The sequence below is a fragment of the Lissotriton helveticus genome, chromosome 1_1, assembly GCF_964261635.1.
Source record: "Lissotriton helveticus chromosome 1_1, aLisHel1.1, whole genome shotgun sequence".
NCBI lineage: Eukaryota > Metazoa > Chordata > Amphibia > Caudata > Salamandridae > Lissotriton > Lissotriton helveticus.
This window is the reverse complement of record NC_136057.1, coordinates 246,894,499-246,909,517: the sequence shown is the minus strand read 5'-3', so window position 1 is coordinate 246,909,517 and position 15,019 is coordinate 246,894,499. Positions and strand designations below refer to the sequence as shown.

At 43.3% G+C, this 15,019-nt stretch overlaps 1 protein-coding gene across 1 annotated transcript in view; it reads left to right on the top strand.

Annotated features, from left to right (window-relative positions):
- LOC144768938 (proto-oncogene Mas-like) overlaps positions 1-14,766 on the top strand; it is a 36,322-nt gene extending 21,556 nt beyond the window's left edge. The window contains exon 2 of the mRNA XM_078652945.1: positions 11,621-14,766. Coding sequence (XP_078509071.1) covers positions 11,641-12,570 — 930 coding nt within the window. The 5' untranslated portion in view covers positions 11,621-11,640 and the 3' untranslated portion in view covers positions 12,571-14,766. The remainder of the gene's footprint in view (positions 1-11,620) is intronic.
- Positions 14,767-15,019: the final 253 nt, after the last annotated feature.

The following is a 15,019-nucleotide window of genomic DNA, read 5'->3' as shown; positions in this document are numbered from 1 at the left end:
GGAGCATAAGCATCTACATAGGTAAGCATGTCCAATTGCAGGTTGAGGCATCTTATTCCGATATAAAGGGCAGATGGACATTCCTACATGGGAAGATAAATCGCACAAATGTGATACTTGCTACAATCTATGCACCAGTTGTAGATGACCCGCTCCCGATTTTGCAGCTAAAACAAGCACTGTCAGGTATACCTGGTCAGATTATATGGGGGGGGTGATTTTAACTTTTTGCATAACACAGGGGTTGATTCTACTAAAAAGACAGAAGGCAAAATAAACAACAAGTAGCTAATGCGCTGTTGAGTTGTAAAACAGATCTAGATAAATGGTGGCTGAATAACTCAAACACACGTGAATATTCTTGCTATTCGGCAAAATATGATTCATCATCAAGGTTGGACTTTTTTCTAATCTCACATAGTTTGAAAATCAGCAAATATGAGCATATAGTGAATGCCTTCTCAGATTACGCCCTCATTAGGATGGAAATCTAGGGAATAAAGATGGGGAAGCATCGAGGAGGTGGTATTTTAATAAAATACATTTAGCAGATAAGCAATGGTGCACAGATCTAGAGAATGAGATTATCTCCTTTTTTTCTATAAACAAGGATTCTGCCCCCATTAACATCACATGGGATGCCTTTAAAGCTACACTACGAGGCATAATCACCTCAAAAGAGATACCTAATCAAAAAGATAGAAAGGAGGAAAGAATGGCATTCGAAAATAGGTTGACTCTTGCAAATCAGGAATATTTTAGAAACAGGACTTCAGAGAACAGGCAAGAATTAGCAAATGCCAAAACACGAATGAGGGAATTTTATTATGAATTAAGGGATAGGTCAAGTAGAACATGTCTTCAGACAAGTTATGAAGATAGTGAGTATACAGGAAGACTGTTAGCTTGGCAGGCAAAGGAACAACAAGTCAGGAACAGAGTTGAATGTATAAAACACAAAGTAACTAAAACCTGTGTAGAAACTACGCCACTAATAGGTGAAGTATTTCTTGAACTTTATAAAGACATCTATCAAATATCGCATCAGGTCCCTATAGAGATGATTGATCAATTTTTGCAGGAATTGCCAATTCTAAGTTTGGAAAATAACTAAAAGGAGTTGCTGCTAGCCGATTTCACGAGGGAAGAATTGGATTTGGTTATCAACTCCTTGACTAATGGTAAAGCTACTGGAGAGGATGGCATTCCTGCAGAATTGTTTAAAGCATTTTCTACAGCACTTTGTCCTGAATTTTTAAGACTCGCAAATTATTTATTACAAGGGGGTGACCCACCGGAATCATTCCGTAGGGCAGTAGTGGTTAGTATTTTAAAAAAAGATCAATGTCATCACTATCACAAACGTCACCACTAATGCCATGTCACTACTATTACCACCAGTACTATCACCACTATCTCCACTGCCAACCATTTTACTACTATCACTAACACCACCACAATCATCTCTGTTATACCACTACCAATCATCATTCATAGCACTACTTTCACTGCCACTTTACCATGAATAGTACCCTCATTACTACCACTATCACATGCACTTAAATACTTAAACTACCTGTCATACCCGAGTCTGCCTTTGCTGTTTGTTCTTATTTATCATCACTCTTTTTCAGTAAGGCAGGGGTCGGACGCTCTGCTATGCACTGTTAAAAGCCCTATTTAGCCAAGTGTAAATGCTTGGAATTTGTGGTTTGAGAAAACATGATTAGTAAACGCCTCTGTTTTCTGCTGACCTAAATATTGCCTGAATTTCTTGATAGTTGCTTTTTTGTTCAACTGCTTAGCATCTAACTAAAGGCCTCCATTTCCAGCCCCAAATATCAGCCAAAGACAGTCTTCTAATTTACAGAAAACACTTAGTAGTTTTCAGTAACCATTAGGTACCTAATGTATTTGTTTACTCAGCACTCTTTTTCCTGCCCCTGTCTCCTGCAGGAGACTGTCTTTTAACTGAGACCAAACACTCAGTAATCTTGTAGAAGGCTCCAGGTTAACATTTGCATGACAGACTATAAATGCTGTTTTCAAATACAGCTCCCTGTTAAGCTTCGTCAATCTGTCTGCTGTGTTTCTCTTCAGTACTGTCTTTGCGTTCTGAGCCCTGCTGTGTGAGACAAAAAGTAACCCAGTCACCTTCGCTTGGAAGCTGGGGATCACCAGCCCCTCATGAATCTCTGTCCTCTGTGATAGCATCCAACAACCTTGTATCTTGGTCATTCAGCCAGCACCACCATGCCCTCATCACCTTGATTGCGACCATCATTCTCTCACTGCCGTTCAATGCTGCAGCGACCCTTATACGGACCTCAGGTTAGTGCACTAACCAGGCGCTTTTAATTTTTCTCCCCTTTTTCTTCAAGGGAGCCCTAGCAGTCAGAGTTTGATTAGAAAGCCTTGGCTAAGTAAAAGTACTCGTAGTGTGAAGTAACATAACTAAAAGGGCAGGTAAAGTTTTTAGAGTCCTCTGAGCAGAGGCTAAAGAATACTCGCACAGGATTCAGTGGCGGTGTCAGTGCTCAAGGGCCCTTCACATGGACTTGAATTTCATAGAGTAATTCTTGTTTGGTATATTTCAATATACACATCAGGCTGATTGTAAAGCATTCATTTATGGTCGTCTGTAGTGATTGCATTCTTGTTGCAGAGTACCTCTCCTGATTGAAAGTGTAATGCGCCTGAGTTAGGCCCATGTAGTGAAGCTGCTCATTTCGTACATTGTCCTCTTTTCTACAATAACATTTCTGCTGTGTCCTTTTGCACATATTTGCGTATGTGACAATGTTGGACTATTTTCTCTAAACGACTTCTGTTTACACATTAGGCTTTGCATTACTTTTTCACAGTGCCTCGAATACCAAGTACAAGGCCTTTACGCACATATGTACAAATGTTGTTCTATCTTCAAACATGGGGCGACACAACATATTCATATCTACATATTCATAACATTGCTAATCTATACTCATATCGCAAGGATGCTCTCATGGGCTTAACAGAAGAAGCATTTCAGCTGACACCGAAGGTCTCTGCATGCTGAGACTTCAACACACAGCAGTCTGACATCTCCATGAGAGGTGTCCAGTTTATAACCAAGACGGGGTCGTACATTCTCTCCCACCAGTTAATGGGGTTGGATTTTCCCTTGTGGGGATTCTCAGCTTAAAACCTCACTCACTCTAGGTACCCACAGAGAAGGGGTTGCATAGTAGGAGCACACCTGATTACTGCCTTGCTTATTTGCCTGCACAATATTTTAGCACCTTAGTAGAACTTTATCTACTGTTTACTCTTTTGGTGCTTGTAATCACTTTCATCTGCTTCTGTCTACTGGTTTTCACGGCATATGTATTATACAAGAAGAGCGTTAGTTCAATAAATATAATGAAAACGTCTAATTGTGCATTCCCTGTATATTTCTCTGAGAACAAAAGAGCATGAATGACTAAGTGAGAGGTTCTGATCTGTTACCACGATCCTGAGGGCTCACGGTTGTCCAGAAACCATTTGCTCCCTGGTAGTGTTAGGGGGCATGTTGTGGCACTGTGAGCTAGCTAGTCTCTACACCAACATATCCTGTGTGGTTGCTTGGAACCAGTATAGGAACCTCACCCAAATTTGATGTTGTCTGCAAATGTGCAGATCCTACGGATCTGAAGTGTTTTCATGCTTTTGCACAAAACAATGAAGGGGTTGCTTGTCGGCTCTAATGTTGTTTTTTATTGTATGGTATTTTTAAAACAAGGTTCTTTTTAACAGATTGTAGCATGTCTGCAGCACAGAATAAAAGTACAATGAATCTCACGCCTCCACGGTCCATATTCTCCATTGAGATTGGGGGCCCAAAGGGTGTTTGCACTGCTTTGTGTGCCCCTGGGTCACAATGATATTACAAAAGTGCTTGCATATGCGTGTTCATCCTCTTCTCTCATACTGATAGTGCTGGCACATATCTAGTGCCAGCGCTATCATGAGAGGGTGTTCCCTCATTATTATGGGGGTGTGGATCCATGGAAATGAGGGAATCACTTTGCCTCTGTGCCTGCGCAGAATTTTGGATGTGGACGCAGAGGCAAACCTGCCATAGGGATGGGCATTGAAAGTGTGCTACAAAAAGGTGGTGCATTTGCAGTGTGCCTCCTAAAAGCAGCCCTCTTGAGTGGAGAAAGAGGGTTCCCCCTCCCAGAGATCCCCCTGGAGGAGGGTGCAATCACTCACTGCACCTGCCTGCAAGGGGATCTCTCTCTCCACTTCATGCCTCCTACACTGTGAGAAATGGAGCAACTTTGAAGCAGTCGCTCCATATTTAACTTGAATGTGCTTCCACAAGGGCTGCGGAAGTTTGCGACTGCCCTAAGGACAGCACAGTCTTTGTAGTAGGGCACACTGGGCCCGATTCACAGAATGAACTTAAGACTCAATCCTAAACTTACTACTATTTTGGTATTCACAGAATGCACTTACTACTTTTGGCATTCACAGAATGAACTTACTACTTTTGGTATTCACTTAAGTTAGGATTTTGTCTTAAGTTTGTCTTAAGACTTAGTAAGTTTAGGATTGAGTCTTAAGTTCATTCTGTGAATCAGGCCCACTGTTCCTGTTTGTGCCTGGTGCACCTTTCGAAATATGTGCTGTGGTGCACATAGGGAAAGTGCACCATATTCATGATACGACCCATGGTCTGTTCCATGTTTTCTAAGTTTAGGGATCCTATAATTATTTGCTCACGGAATTTAATGTACAGATGGAATTTACTGTATTGTTGCAGCCTTTATGCAGAGTTTTCTGACTCTGGTGATACACTGAAGTGCTTGGTTAAGCTTTACAAAAATAATATTAGCCATCTGCTCAGTTGGGGTCCTTGACATGGAAAAGGTAGTTCTCATTATAGAATAGCACTCTGAAAAGTCACGAAAATATACTTGACATTGCTGGCAATTAAACACGTGAAATTAACATTCTTAGTTGGGGGGCCTATTTACACAAGCATTTTAGAGTTCATAAAGTAGTAAGAAATCGTTTACCTACTCTTACATGCCTTTGTGAATTGGCACAAAACATGTACACTTGGAGTTAAATGGGGATATGGAAGGACTGTTATTCTCTTTGTACTTTTACTAATACAGAGCTGGATATTTCAGGGCCTATTCACAAAAAAATGAAAAAGTATGTCAAAGACTTGTTGTAGAACTACTTCCCATGCTCATAAATGCTTAACCGAATTGTCCCCAAAGTAGGTATGGCATAGGTCATAGCAGAAAGTCAATGCTTTATGAAATTAAATGTTGCACACTATTCATTTCAAAGAGGCCAGTCATGCAATTACATTAGCTTTCTAAAGCCTAAATGATCACAAAAAAATGGGCAAGGTTAACAAACAAGGGCATCTATATTTTCAGATTTACACCTATGTGAAGGATTTGCGATTCACAAAGATTGCAATGAAATGGTGTTGAAAGCTGCACAAGGTGTATGTTTCAATACATATTCCGGGGATAGTTATGTGACTTTCCCTGCAGGGCCCTATTCCCATTATCTTGAGTTCTCTGAATCTGAGAATTCCATAGAGCGAGACGAGAACGCCAAAGTGGAAGCTCAAATTTGTTCTTTCTCTAAAGTGGATACTATATCACCTATAGAGAACCCCCTCCTCTACATCCGCAGTGAATCTGGTGTGATCCTTTCCACTCCCCACCCTGGACAGGGGAATGACATGAGCTCCTTTTAGATGAATCTTCTTTACAATGTTGTTATTCACTTTCTAAAACCAACAAATAGGGCGACAGAATAATAGATGTAACCAGGTAGCAAACAATGATAATGCCAGGAAATGAATACACATTATAATTCGCAGTAAGTATTTACTTAGAAGTAATCAAAATCCTGTTGAAGTGATTTGGAACAAGACACAAAGATGATATATCATAATATGCACATAATGTAGTTTTCAGGCTGGTGTTATAAAGTATCCTGTGCTTACTCCTGTTCTTCTGTAGCAGTCAGCCACGCCACCAACGTACAATGCCTTCAATTGTTGCCCTTTTATTTGGCCACAGACATCGGCCATACAACCAAGGGATGCTTTTAAGGTTTTTCTTTTCCTTTCTCAAAAGTTGGGACAGGTGCATTTCAGAAAGTCAATAGGTGTAGTGGCTTATAAATGCGACTGTAAGCCAAACCTATAGCTTTTGATATGACTGTTTTGATTTTGTTTCTTAACAATAATAGACGTACATTATGCTGCCATGCTTTGATCCTAATCTAACCATGTAGTCAAATGTCGCTCTATACAGCTAAAGGTTGTGAACAGTTGAGGTTGCTCACATAGCCTGGTTTGCCTGCTAAGGACAAGGACACATCCTGCACCCAACCTCTATTGTGGCAAATACCAACCGGGCATGGCTCTCAGACATGTGTAGTGAGGTTTGGCTGAACTGCCTGCTGGGCAGCAAGGCCATGGGCCCAATTCACCACCCATCATTTGGCTTCTCCTCAGCGTTTATAATTACTCTGTTTATTTTAATTCATTTTTCGGTTGGCTGACCCACTTGCGGGATTCACCACAGACCTGTTGACTCTCTGGTTCAATTTGTCAATCAATCAATCAGTTTCTTATAAGCATGACTACACACCCGTGAGGGTCTCAAGGCACTCGGCGCTGGGTGGAGGGGGTCTGTTGTTCAGTCAAAGAGCCATGTCGTTCAGTACTTCCTGAAATGCAGCAGCAATAGTGATTGCCTGAGGTGCAGAGGCAGGTAGTTCCAGGCCTTCACAGTGAGTAGGAGAAGGATCTTCCTCCAGCAGCCGTGGACTTGCAGATCCATGGGATGGTGGCTAGGGCCAGTTGGGTGGGTGGAGATGTCTAGTGGGGGTGTAGAAGGAGAGGCGGTGTTTGAGCTATGCAAGTCCGGCGTTGTGTAGGGTTTTGTAGGCATGCATGAGAAGCTTGACAGTGATTCTCTTGTAGACAGGTAGCCAGTGAAGGTCTCTCAGGTGGCTGGTGTTGTGGCGTGGGATGTTCAAGATGAGTATAGCGGAGGCGTTCTGGATGGTCTGCAGTTTTTTTTTGAGTTTTTGGGTGGTGCCAGCATAGTGTCCTTGCCTCAGTCGAGTCTGCTGCTGACAAGTTCATGGGTAAACATTTTTCCGGACTCAATGGAAATCAACTTGAAGATCCTATGAAGGAGGCAGCATGTGTGGAAGCAGGAGGATGAGATCACGTTTAGTTGTCGGTTCATTGAGAGTGAGGAGTCCAGGATGATGTTGAGGTTTTTGCATGGTCCGTGGGTGTAGGGGGATTCCGAGCGCTGCAGGCCACCAAGAGGTTTCCCAGGTGGAGGGGGAGGAGCCCAGGATGAGGACTTTGGTCTTGTCGGAGTTAAGTTTGCGGCAGCTGTCCTTTATCCAGGTGTTGACTGCCTTTATCCAGTAATGAAAGTTGTTTTTGGCAGCTGTGGGTTTGTCTGTGAGGTAGAGAATCAGCTGAGTGTCGTCAGCATCAGGATACGATATTGAATCCGTGGCTTCTGACGATGGATACAAGTGGGGCCATGTAGATGCTGAAGAGAGTGAGGCTCGGAGAATGCAGCTGATCTTTGTGGGTTGTGATTTGAATGGTGGAAGTCTGACTCTCTGCATTCAGCCGGTGAGGAAGGAGCAGATCCACCCTAGGCCTTTGTCGCAGATGCTGGCCTTGTGGAGTCTTGTACAGTGGGTGTGTTGGGAGACGGTGTCGAAGGCTGCTGAGAGGTCCAGGAGGAGAAGGGCTGCAGTCTCGCCTCAGTCAAGGAGAATGCGGATGTCAAGTGTTCCAGGATGTTTTTGTTCGATGAACTCGCAGAGTAAGGCGTTGATGGCTTTCTCAATGACTTTGGCTGGGAAGGGGAGCAGAGAGATGGGTCTGTAGTTCTTGAGGTCCGTCGGGTCGGCAGTAGGTTTCTTCAGTGGACGGTTGATCTCTGCATGCTCCCAGTCTTCCATGAAAGTTGTGGACTCGATAGAGCAGTTGATGGTGCGGCAGAGTACTGGTGCAAAGGAGGAGCTGGCTCTGTTGAAGATGTGGTGAGGTCAGGGATCCGAGGGGGCTCTGGAGTGGATGCTCTTCATGATCTTGAAGGTGTCATGAGAGGTGAGAGTAGTCTAGTTGGTCAAGGTCTGCTGGGAGCTGGAGCCATTGGGTGCAGTAATTGTGCATTGTTTGGATGAGTCTTTGGTTGCGAAGGTGTCGTAGGTCTCCTTGATCTTGGGGTGGAAGAAGGTGGCGAGGTTGTCACAGAGGTCTTGGGACAGGAAATGTCTGCTTTCTCTGTGCTGGGTTTGGCAAATTCTTTGACTACGGTGAAGAGTTATTTGCTGTTGTGTGCATTGATATTGATGCGTTCCTCAATGGTGGCTTTCTTTGTTGTTCTGATGAGGTGGTGGTTTGTGGTGACAGTGAATTTGAGGGCTGCGTGGTCTGCCATGATCTTGCTGCTCCTCCATCTTTTCTTGAGCCATCTGCAGGTACGCCTGGACTCTTGGTGGGTGGGGGAGAACCACCTGGTTTTCTTCGAGGACTGCTTGCCTGAGGGGTTTTTCAGGGGAGACCAGTGTGTTGGCACATTCAGAGATCTAGCAGTGGGGATTAAGTGCTGAGGTGTTGGCGTATGTGGATGTCTCTGGTGGGGTGTTGTTGAGGGAGGTGGTGCGCTGGTCTTCTGTGTCCCTGTTTCACCTTCTTCAAGGATCATGGTAGGCGTGGTGGCGTATGGTGGATTTGGTGAATTAGAAGTGGACAAAGTGGTGGTCGGTCAAGTGTGGCTCAGAGGTGTGGCTGACAGTGATGTTGTTGCTTGCAGAGAAGATGGGATTGAGGGTGTGACCTCAAGAGTGGGTTGGCATTGTGACCAGATGTTTGAGTCCAATGGTGGCAAGGGTCTCCAGTAGGGATTAGGTGTTGTGGTCTTCGAGGTTGGATGTCGTCCATTGAGGTGAGGAGGATGTAGTCCGTTGAGGCGAGAGCGTGGTGAGCAATGAAGTTGGCTATGGATTCGATTAAGGGAGGCAGGGCCTGCGAGGTCTGTAGATGAGGGTGCCACAGACGGTGGCGTTCGGGTTGGTTTGGATCTCTGTCGGGAGAGTGGTTATTGGAGCTGGTTGTGAGGTAGATGGTGTTTTTGTGCTCCATGGCACAATCCTTCCTCCTGGGCAGTTGACACTGTCCTTGTTGGTGATTTTGTATGTATCGGGATAGAGGTTGCGATGTCTGGAGTTGAGCTGGAGTTCATCCAAGTCTCTGTGAAGAAGGTGACATCTGGGAAGGTGGAGTCAAGCAGGTACCAGATCTCCATGGTGTGTCTTTTGAGGGAGTGGGTGTTGTGTAGGATACATCTGAGGTGGATGGGTCTTGTTCTAGAGGGTCGTGCAGTTGGTCGGTCTGGGTGTGCAGAGGCCAGCGAAGGTGCAGTTGCAAGTGTGGCTTGGGTGTTCCTAGTGATGTGAAGTGGCAGGAGGAGTGGCGTCCAGTGTTAAGGGTGTGGAGGGTGCTGGTGTTGTTGCGGTGGATGGCCTGAGGACCAGAGTTTGTAGTGCTGGGCGTGGTCCAGAAGCAGACGGGCACAGACAGGCTTGCCTTCAGCATGCTGGTGGCTGCCATTAAGTAGCATGCGGGGAAGGGCTGGACAGCTGGGAGGCGGGAAAAGCAGGAAGTGAGAAAACATAGCTGGAGACGTGGCAGGTCCATGGGGGATGAGCCGCGGTGAGGAAAGACGAAAGGTGCAAAAAGTGCAGATGTGTAGAATGAGAAAGAACGTGCCAGAAAGGCAGAAACGATGAAATTAAGGAAAAGAAGACAGAGAGGAGAAAAGTCACAAGGCAGAGAAATAGAGGCCAGAGCAGAGATGCTCCCCACTCGACCACCAGGGCTGAGGTGCAGGCAGGTGCATGTGGTGGAGAAGGGCGTTGAACTCAGGACCTGGAAAGGCCAAGGGGCAACAGCTACCAGACGGTGCAGTGCTGTGAGGGAAACTACATACTGACAATATATGGTCCACAGACTCGTTTCTATGTCTGTATACTCCAGGTCTTCCTATACCACACTGACTAACTTGGGCCAAGTGGTTCTAGGAAACCAGCAGTCAAACGTTTGTTTGAAGCTGGAATTTTGGGCTGCATTGAGCCCCATATTGTTCTGGAGCTGATGAAATGCTTTGTCACATCCTTTGATTTCCATCAGTAATGTTGCTGACCATTCGGTGTTGAATGTCTCAAACTACACAATGCTGACTGCAAAAGAAATGTTTCTGTACAGACAGCACTGTTTTACAAAGTTACTTTTGTTGTCTTAGTTGATATCAGCAGCTCCCTGCCCATGTTTCTTCATGTATATCAACAGGCAGCTCAATAATGGGTGGTTGGACCATGCAGTCAAATAATATGCCTTCAAACTAAGTAATCATAGGCTTACTATTGTGTCATATTTGAGTGTTGCTTGAAATGGGCCCCTTCTGGTAAGGAGTATGAGATATTTAAACTATATTACTAGGTGGTAAGGTTTCTGGAATTTACCTGAGGCTAAGTCCAGTTTCTCTGGTCCGCATTCCCTGCATTGGATTGTCTAGCTCCAGATAGCTGGCATGTGAGGTCACAGAGATCTGACTGCAGAGTTCTCCTAACTACCATTCAGGAGTCTGCTTTGCCTTGAGTGACAACAGGAAATACTGGAACGGTTTACATTTCTCTCCCTCTCGAAGGCCTGCCATAAGAAATGGTAAGCACAATTAGGGTAAAGGCTTTGTTTAAAATCAAAAGTGTGAAATTTGCCCCCACTTGTAGAGCAAAATCAAAGTTACTCCTCAGACACTGCAAAAGGAAATGAAAAACATTTTGCAGAGCCTTGTCTGGCCCTGTCGGGTAATTATCATGATGCCTATTGCATTAGGGGAATTACAATGACCCGGACTGAGAAAGCGCTCATGACGCAACTTTTCCAGGGGGGAGGCGAGGGAGACTGTGTTAGTCCTTTGCCTCCATGCAGGGAAATATTGCAGCCCCCACCCTTTCAGGGGCTCCGAAAACATTAGGGGGGCCCCCATTCAAGCTAACACCAATGAATAGCTGTGAGACATGGGAGACTCCGGGGGCCCTCACCACATTCTGCGTTTTGTGTTATTCCACTGCCTGCAGATTTCGCATCTGCTTGCCACAGATTTAAATTTAAATCGCCCTCACCTCGGGAGGAATAGAAGCTTAACACATCTATCCCCTCCGCCACCGCCAGAAATCACACCCTATAGGAATTGACAGTGAGTTGAGTGAGATGTATGTTTGTTGAGGAGCAGTGGCCAGTATTACAATTTGTATGTCTTAAAATAAAAGGAAACTTCCCCAACTTGGCGCTTTGCAGAAGTTTAAAGATATACTTGAATTTGCAAATGTCTTGGTATTACAGACTTCTGTAAATGTATGAATTATGCAAAACTGATTTTGCCCATCCCTGTGACACCAATATGTTCTGCATGTATATGTGACGTAGCAGATTGTCTAAGGAGGAACACCTGGAAGTCCTGCTTGTGGTTCTGCAGTTCTCCTTACCTCTGTTATTCTCCCTTCTTGGTTGCAGGTAAAAGAAGCCCTAGAGTTATGACCATGTCCTACCTTCATCCCACCACTACCAACGCTCCAGACTTGGAAGATTATTACATGTATGATATGGGATATAATGCCACCGGACCCAAAACTGATATCAAATTTCAGATCCTCCTTTGCTTCTTTGCTGGCATCGCTCTCTTCGGAGTCCTCGGGAACGCTGTGGTTCTCTGGTACCTTGCTTTCTGGATACGTAGGAGCCCGTTCACCGTCTATATTCTAAACCTGGCAATTGCAGATTTGATCTACCTTCTCATGTTCATCCTGTTAATAACATTGTCTATACTGCGTGCTCATGGAATCATCAAGAAATATCTCTTTACTGACGTTCAGGAGGATTTGTTTCTTTTGGGGTACATCACCAGCCAAGACTTCCTTACAGCCATCAGCCTGGAGAGGTGGCTTTCAGTCATGTTCCCCATCTGGTATAGATGCCGCAGGAACAAGCACCAGTCCACCATCGTATGTGCTGCTACCTGGGTCTTTACTTGTGTCCCGATGGCAGTGCAGTATGTTTGCGATAGTGAGGAGATTTGGTTAATATTTTCTGCACTACAAACAATTTTAAATTTAATGATTTGCCTGCCATTGATTCTTCTGTCCAACTTGGCATTGGTCATTCAGATCTGCAGGAAATCTCGAAGACATCATCCACCAAGAGTGTACATACTCATCATCAGCACTGCTGCTGCCTTTCTGTTTCTTTGTGCTCCTATGTCGCTGTTCAACTTCCTGCTCCGGTTTGATATCTACTATTTTCAATACTTACACATAGCCATTTTATCCTGTACCATCAACAGTAGCCTAAACCCTGTTATTTACTTCCTTGTGGGAAGTTTCAGAAGTCAACGGATCAAATGTTCCATCCCTACTGCTCTAAAGAGGGCATTTAAAGAACATTCTGAGTCACTCGAGCAACAATAATACGCCGTGCCCCACATTTCTAGGCATCCTTCATACTGTCCATATATATCATATAACAATCACCCCCCTTCTCACCCAGATACCCTGAGATTGACGTTAAAACAACTTCAGAGGGGCAGTCTGGACAGATTATGGGCACACAATATTTTAATTTTTGAAAATGGTTATTGACATTTAAAAAATAATTGCCAGGAAATTATGTGTGGCGCAAAACACGCAATTAGATAACAAATCAACTTGTCTTGCATAAAACTTCTAATTTCATTTACCAGCATGCACAAGTGATGAATGAGTGACAAGCAACAAACTTCATGTAAACAAACTGGATCACCAATGAAGAACAGTCTGTAGTGAAGGTATTGACTATGGAAAGAAGAATAGGCTTTCATATAATTGAGCTAGTAGTATGCCAATGTAGTTAATGCATCCCATGCAAGGACAGCTAGTATAGTGCTTCAGAAACCAAAAAGGAGTTATTGGTTTAGTTTAGTTTCAATATTGTCTGATAAGAATACTCTAATGAGGTTGTCATACTTGAGCATCTGCTTATGAAGAGAATTTGCTGCAGTGTTGGTATAACAATGTGGATCAAGACTTATCCTGGAAGCCAGTTGTGTCAATGAAAATGTCTTCTTATGTAGCCACAGAGAAATATATGCAATTGGAGTTATTGTGTGTTTTTCACAAACACGGCGGGAGAAACCGTGGACAGTAGAGTGGTTGCAACATGTGATGACTAAACCCTATTTGTATCAGCTGTGAAATTGTATGATTAACGTAGCAGCTTTATATGTTTTTGAAATCAAATGGTACATATCTCCATTCTCTTTGTATCCTTTACAACTGCTTCATTTTATTGTTCTCACTTTTGTACATCAAATATATTTACTTGGCAGTTGATACATAAACCATAAAATGACACTACAATCAACTATTACATGTTGAAATGCGTAATCAAGTTCCAACAAAAATTTGTGAAATGATAGTAGGACATTAAGAAACACATTCTTGATATTAAATCAAAAGAGGTCTACTGAGGACATAGAACAACACCACATAAAGAAGATATGTCAATTCTAGGTGGTTTTACATAAATCTTACCAACAGTTCAGCAGTTATGGACATTGTACGCCTTAACTTAAGCATGTTATAAGCAGGTTTCGTTTTATGGCTCTGTGTAGGAGTAAAGTTTTACATTTGGCTCAGTGTTTAAAATTTACATGTAGAGATAGAATGAATATTAGTTAACTGAGGCCGATCATCACTTCGATTAAAGCTCTTGTTCTTCATGTACTGTCATCTGTTCCACTAATAGACAGTCGGCAGTTAACCAAATTCTAAATGGAACCAGCAAATTTCTCACTTTCACATGTTTGAATGCAGTTGGTACAACTCTGGGCTACAGCACATTTCATACACATATGTGCATGATCTAAGGGAATTCACTATTCAAGAGCTCTACGTTTGGTGTTGTTAAAGGATAGTAAATAAGCAATTGTCTTTAAGAAAGAAGTTCTGGCAGACCTGAGTCTCTACCTAACTGGCACATAGAAATAAAGATAGGCATCAAAAGTTACGTGGTGAGAGCGGGAAAGTCAACAGGATGAACCAATCAGGGCCATTGGTATGAGTTAAAAATGCAGAAGGATTGTGGGAGGTAGAAGGGGGATTGGAGAGAACGATGAGGGAAGCGGTGTGTTTTTAAAGATGAACACCAGGTATGTGACACTCGAGAATAGTCAACGTACTTTAAGAACACGGTCAGAGCTCTTGTAGAATTCTTGATTTCTTGGGAATAAACAGAAAGGTGTTAGCACCGCCAGTATTATTGTGAACACATCAGAGCGAAATAATAATTAGTTTCTCGGGGATGGTTTACAAGGAAGGAATGTTGAGAGCATAACACGAGTCAAATCTCTTTAGCACCACTTGTTGAAGTAGATTTCTAACAGAGAAATGCGATGGGAAGTTAGAAGGGGCATAATGTCATTAACAAGCCGCTGGATTGTAAAATAGATTATTAAGGTTTGATGGGAGAAACACAGCGCTGGTTCATTAACTCCACTATGAATTTTTTCTGGACCGGGTAATTAACTATACACAGTACTCATGTTGATGTAGTAGTTGAGAAGTTATGTTAACAGCAGACTAATTGTATGATTTTATGATTATCCCACATTGGGTGATTTTATTGAAATAAACACTGCCTTACATGAATTCACGTATCTTTCATGTTCTGGAATAAGTCAGATGTGACACCATGAGCAGTAGAAACTTGGAAATAACGTGTACACGCAGCGTGTGGCCCCGGTAAAAACATGGATAAAGTATGGTTAAAAGGATTTTTGATGAAATGGATAAAAAGGACAAGAATAAAAGGAATTGAGTAAGATTAGCCGAAAGTGGCATATTCTCTGTGCATTCACTGGGGACTGGATGCAGTCCCACC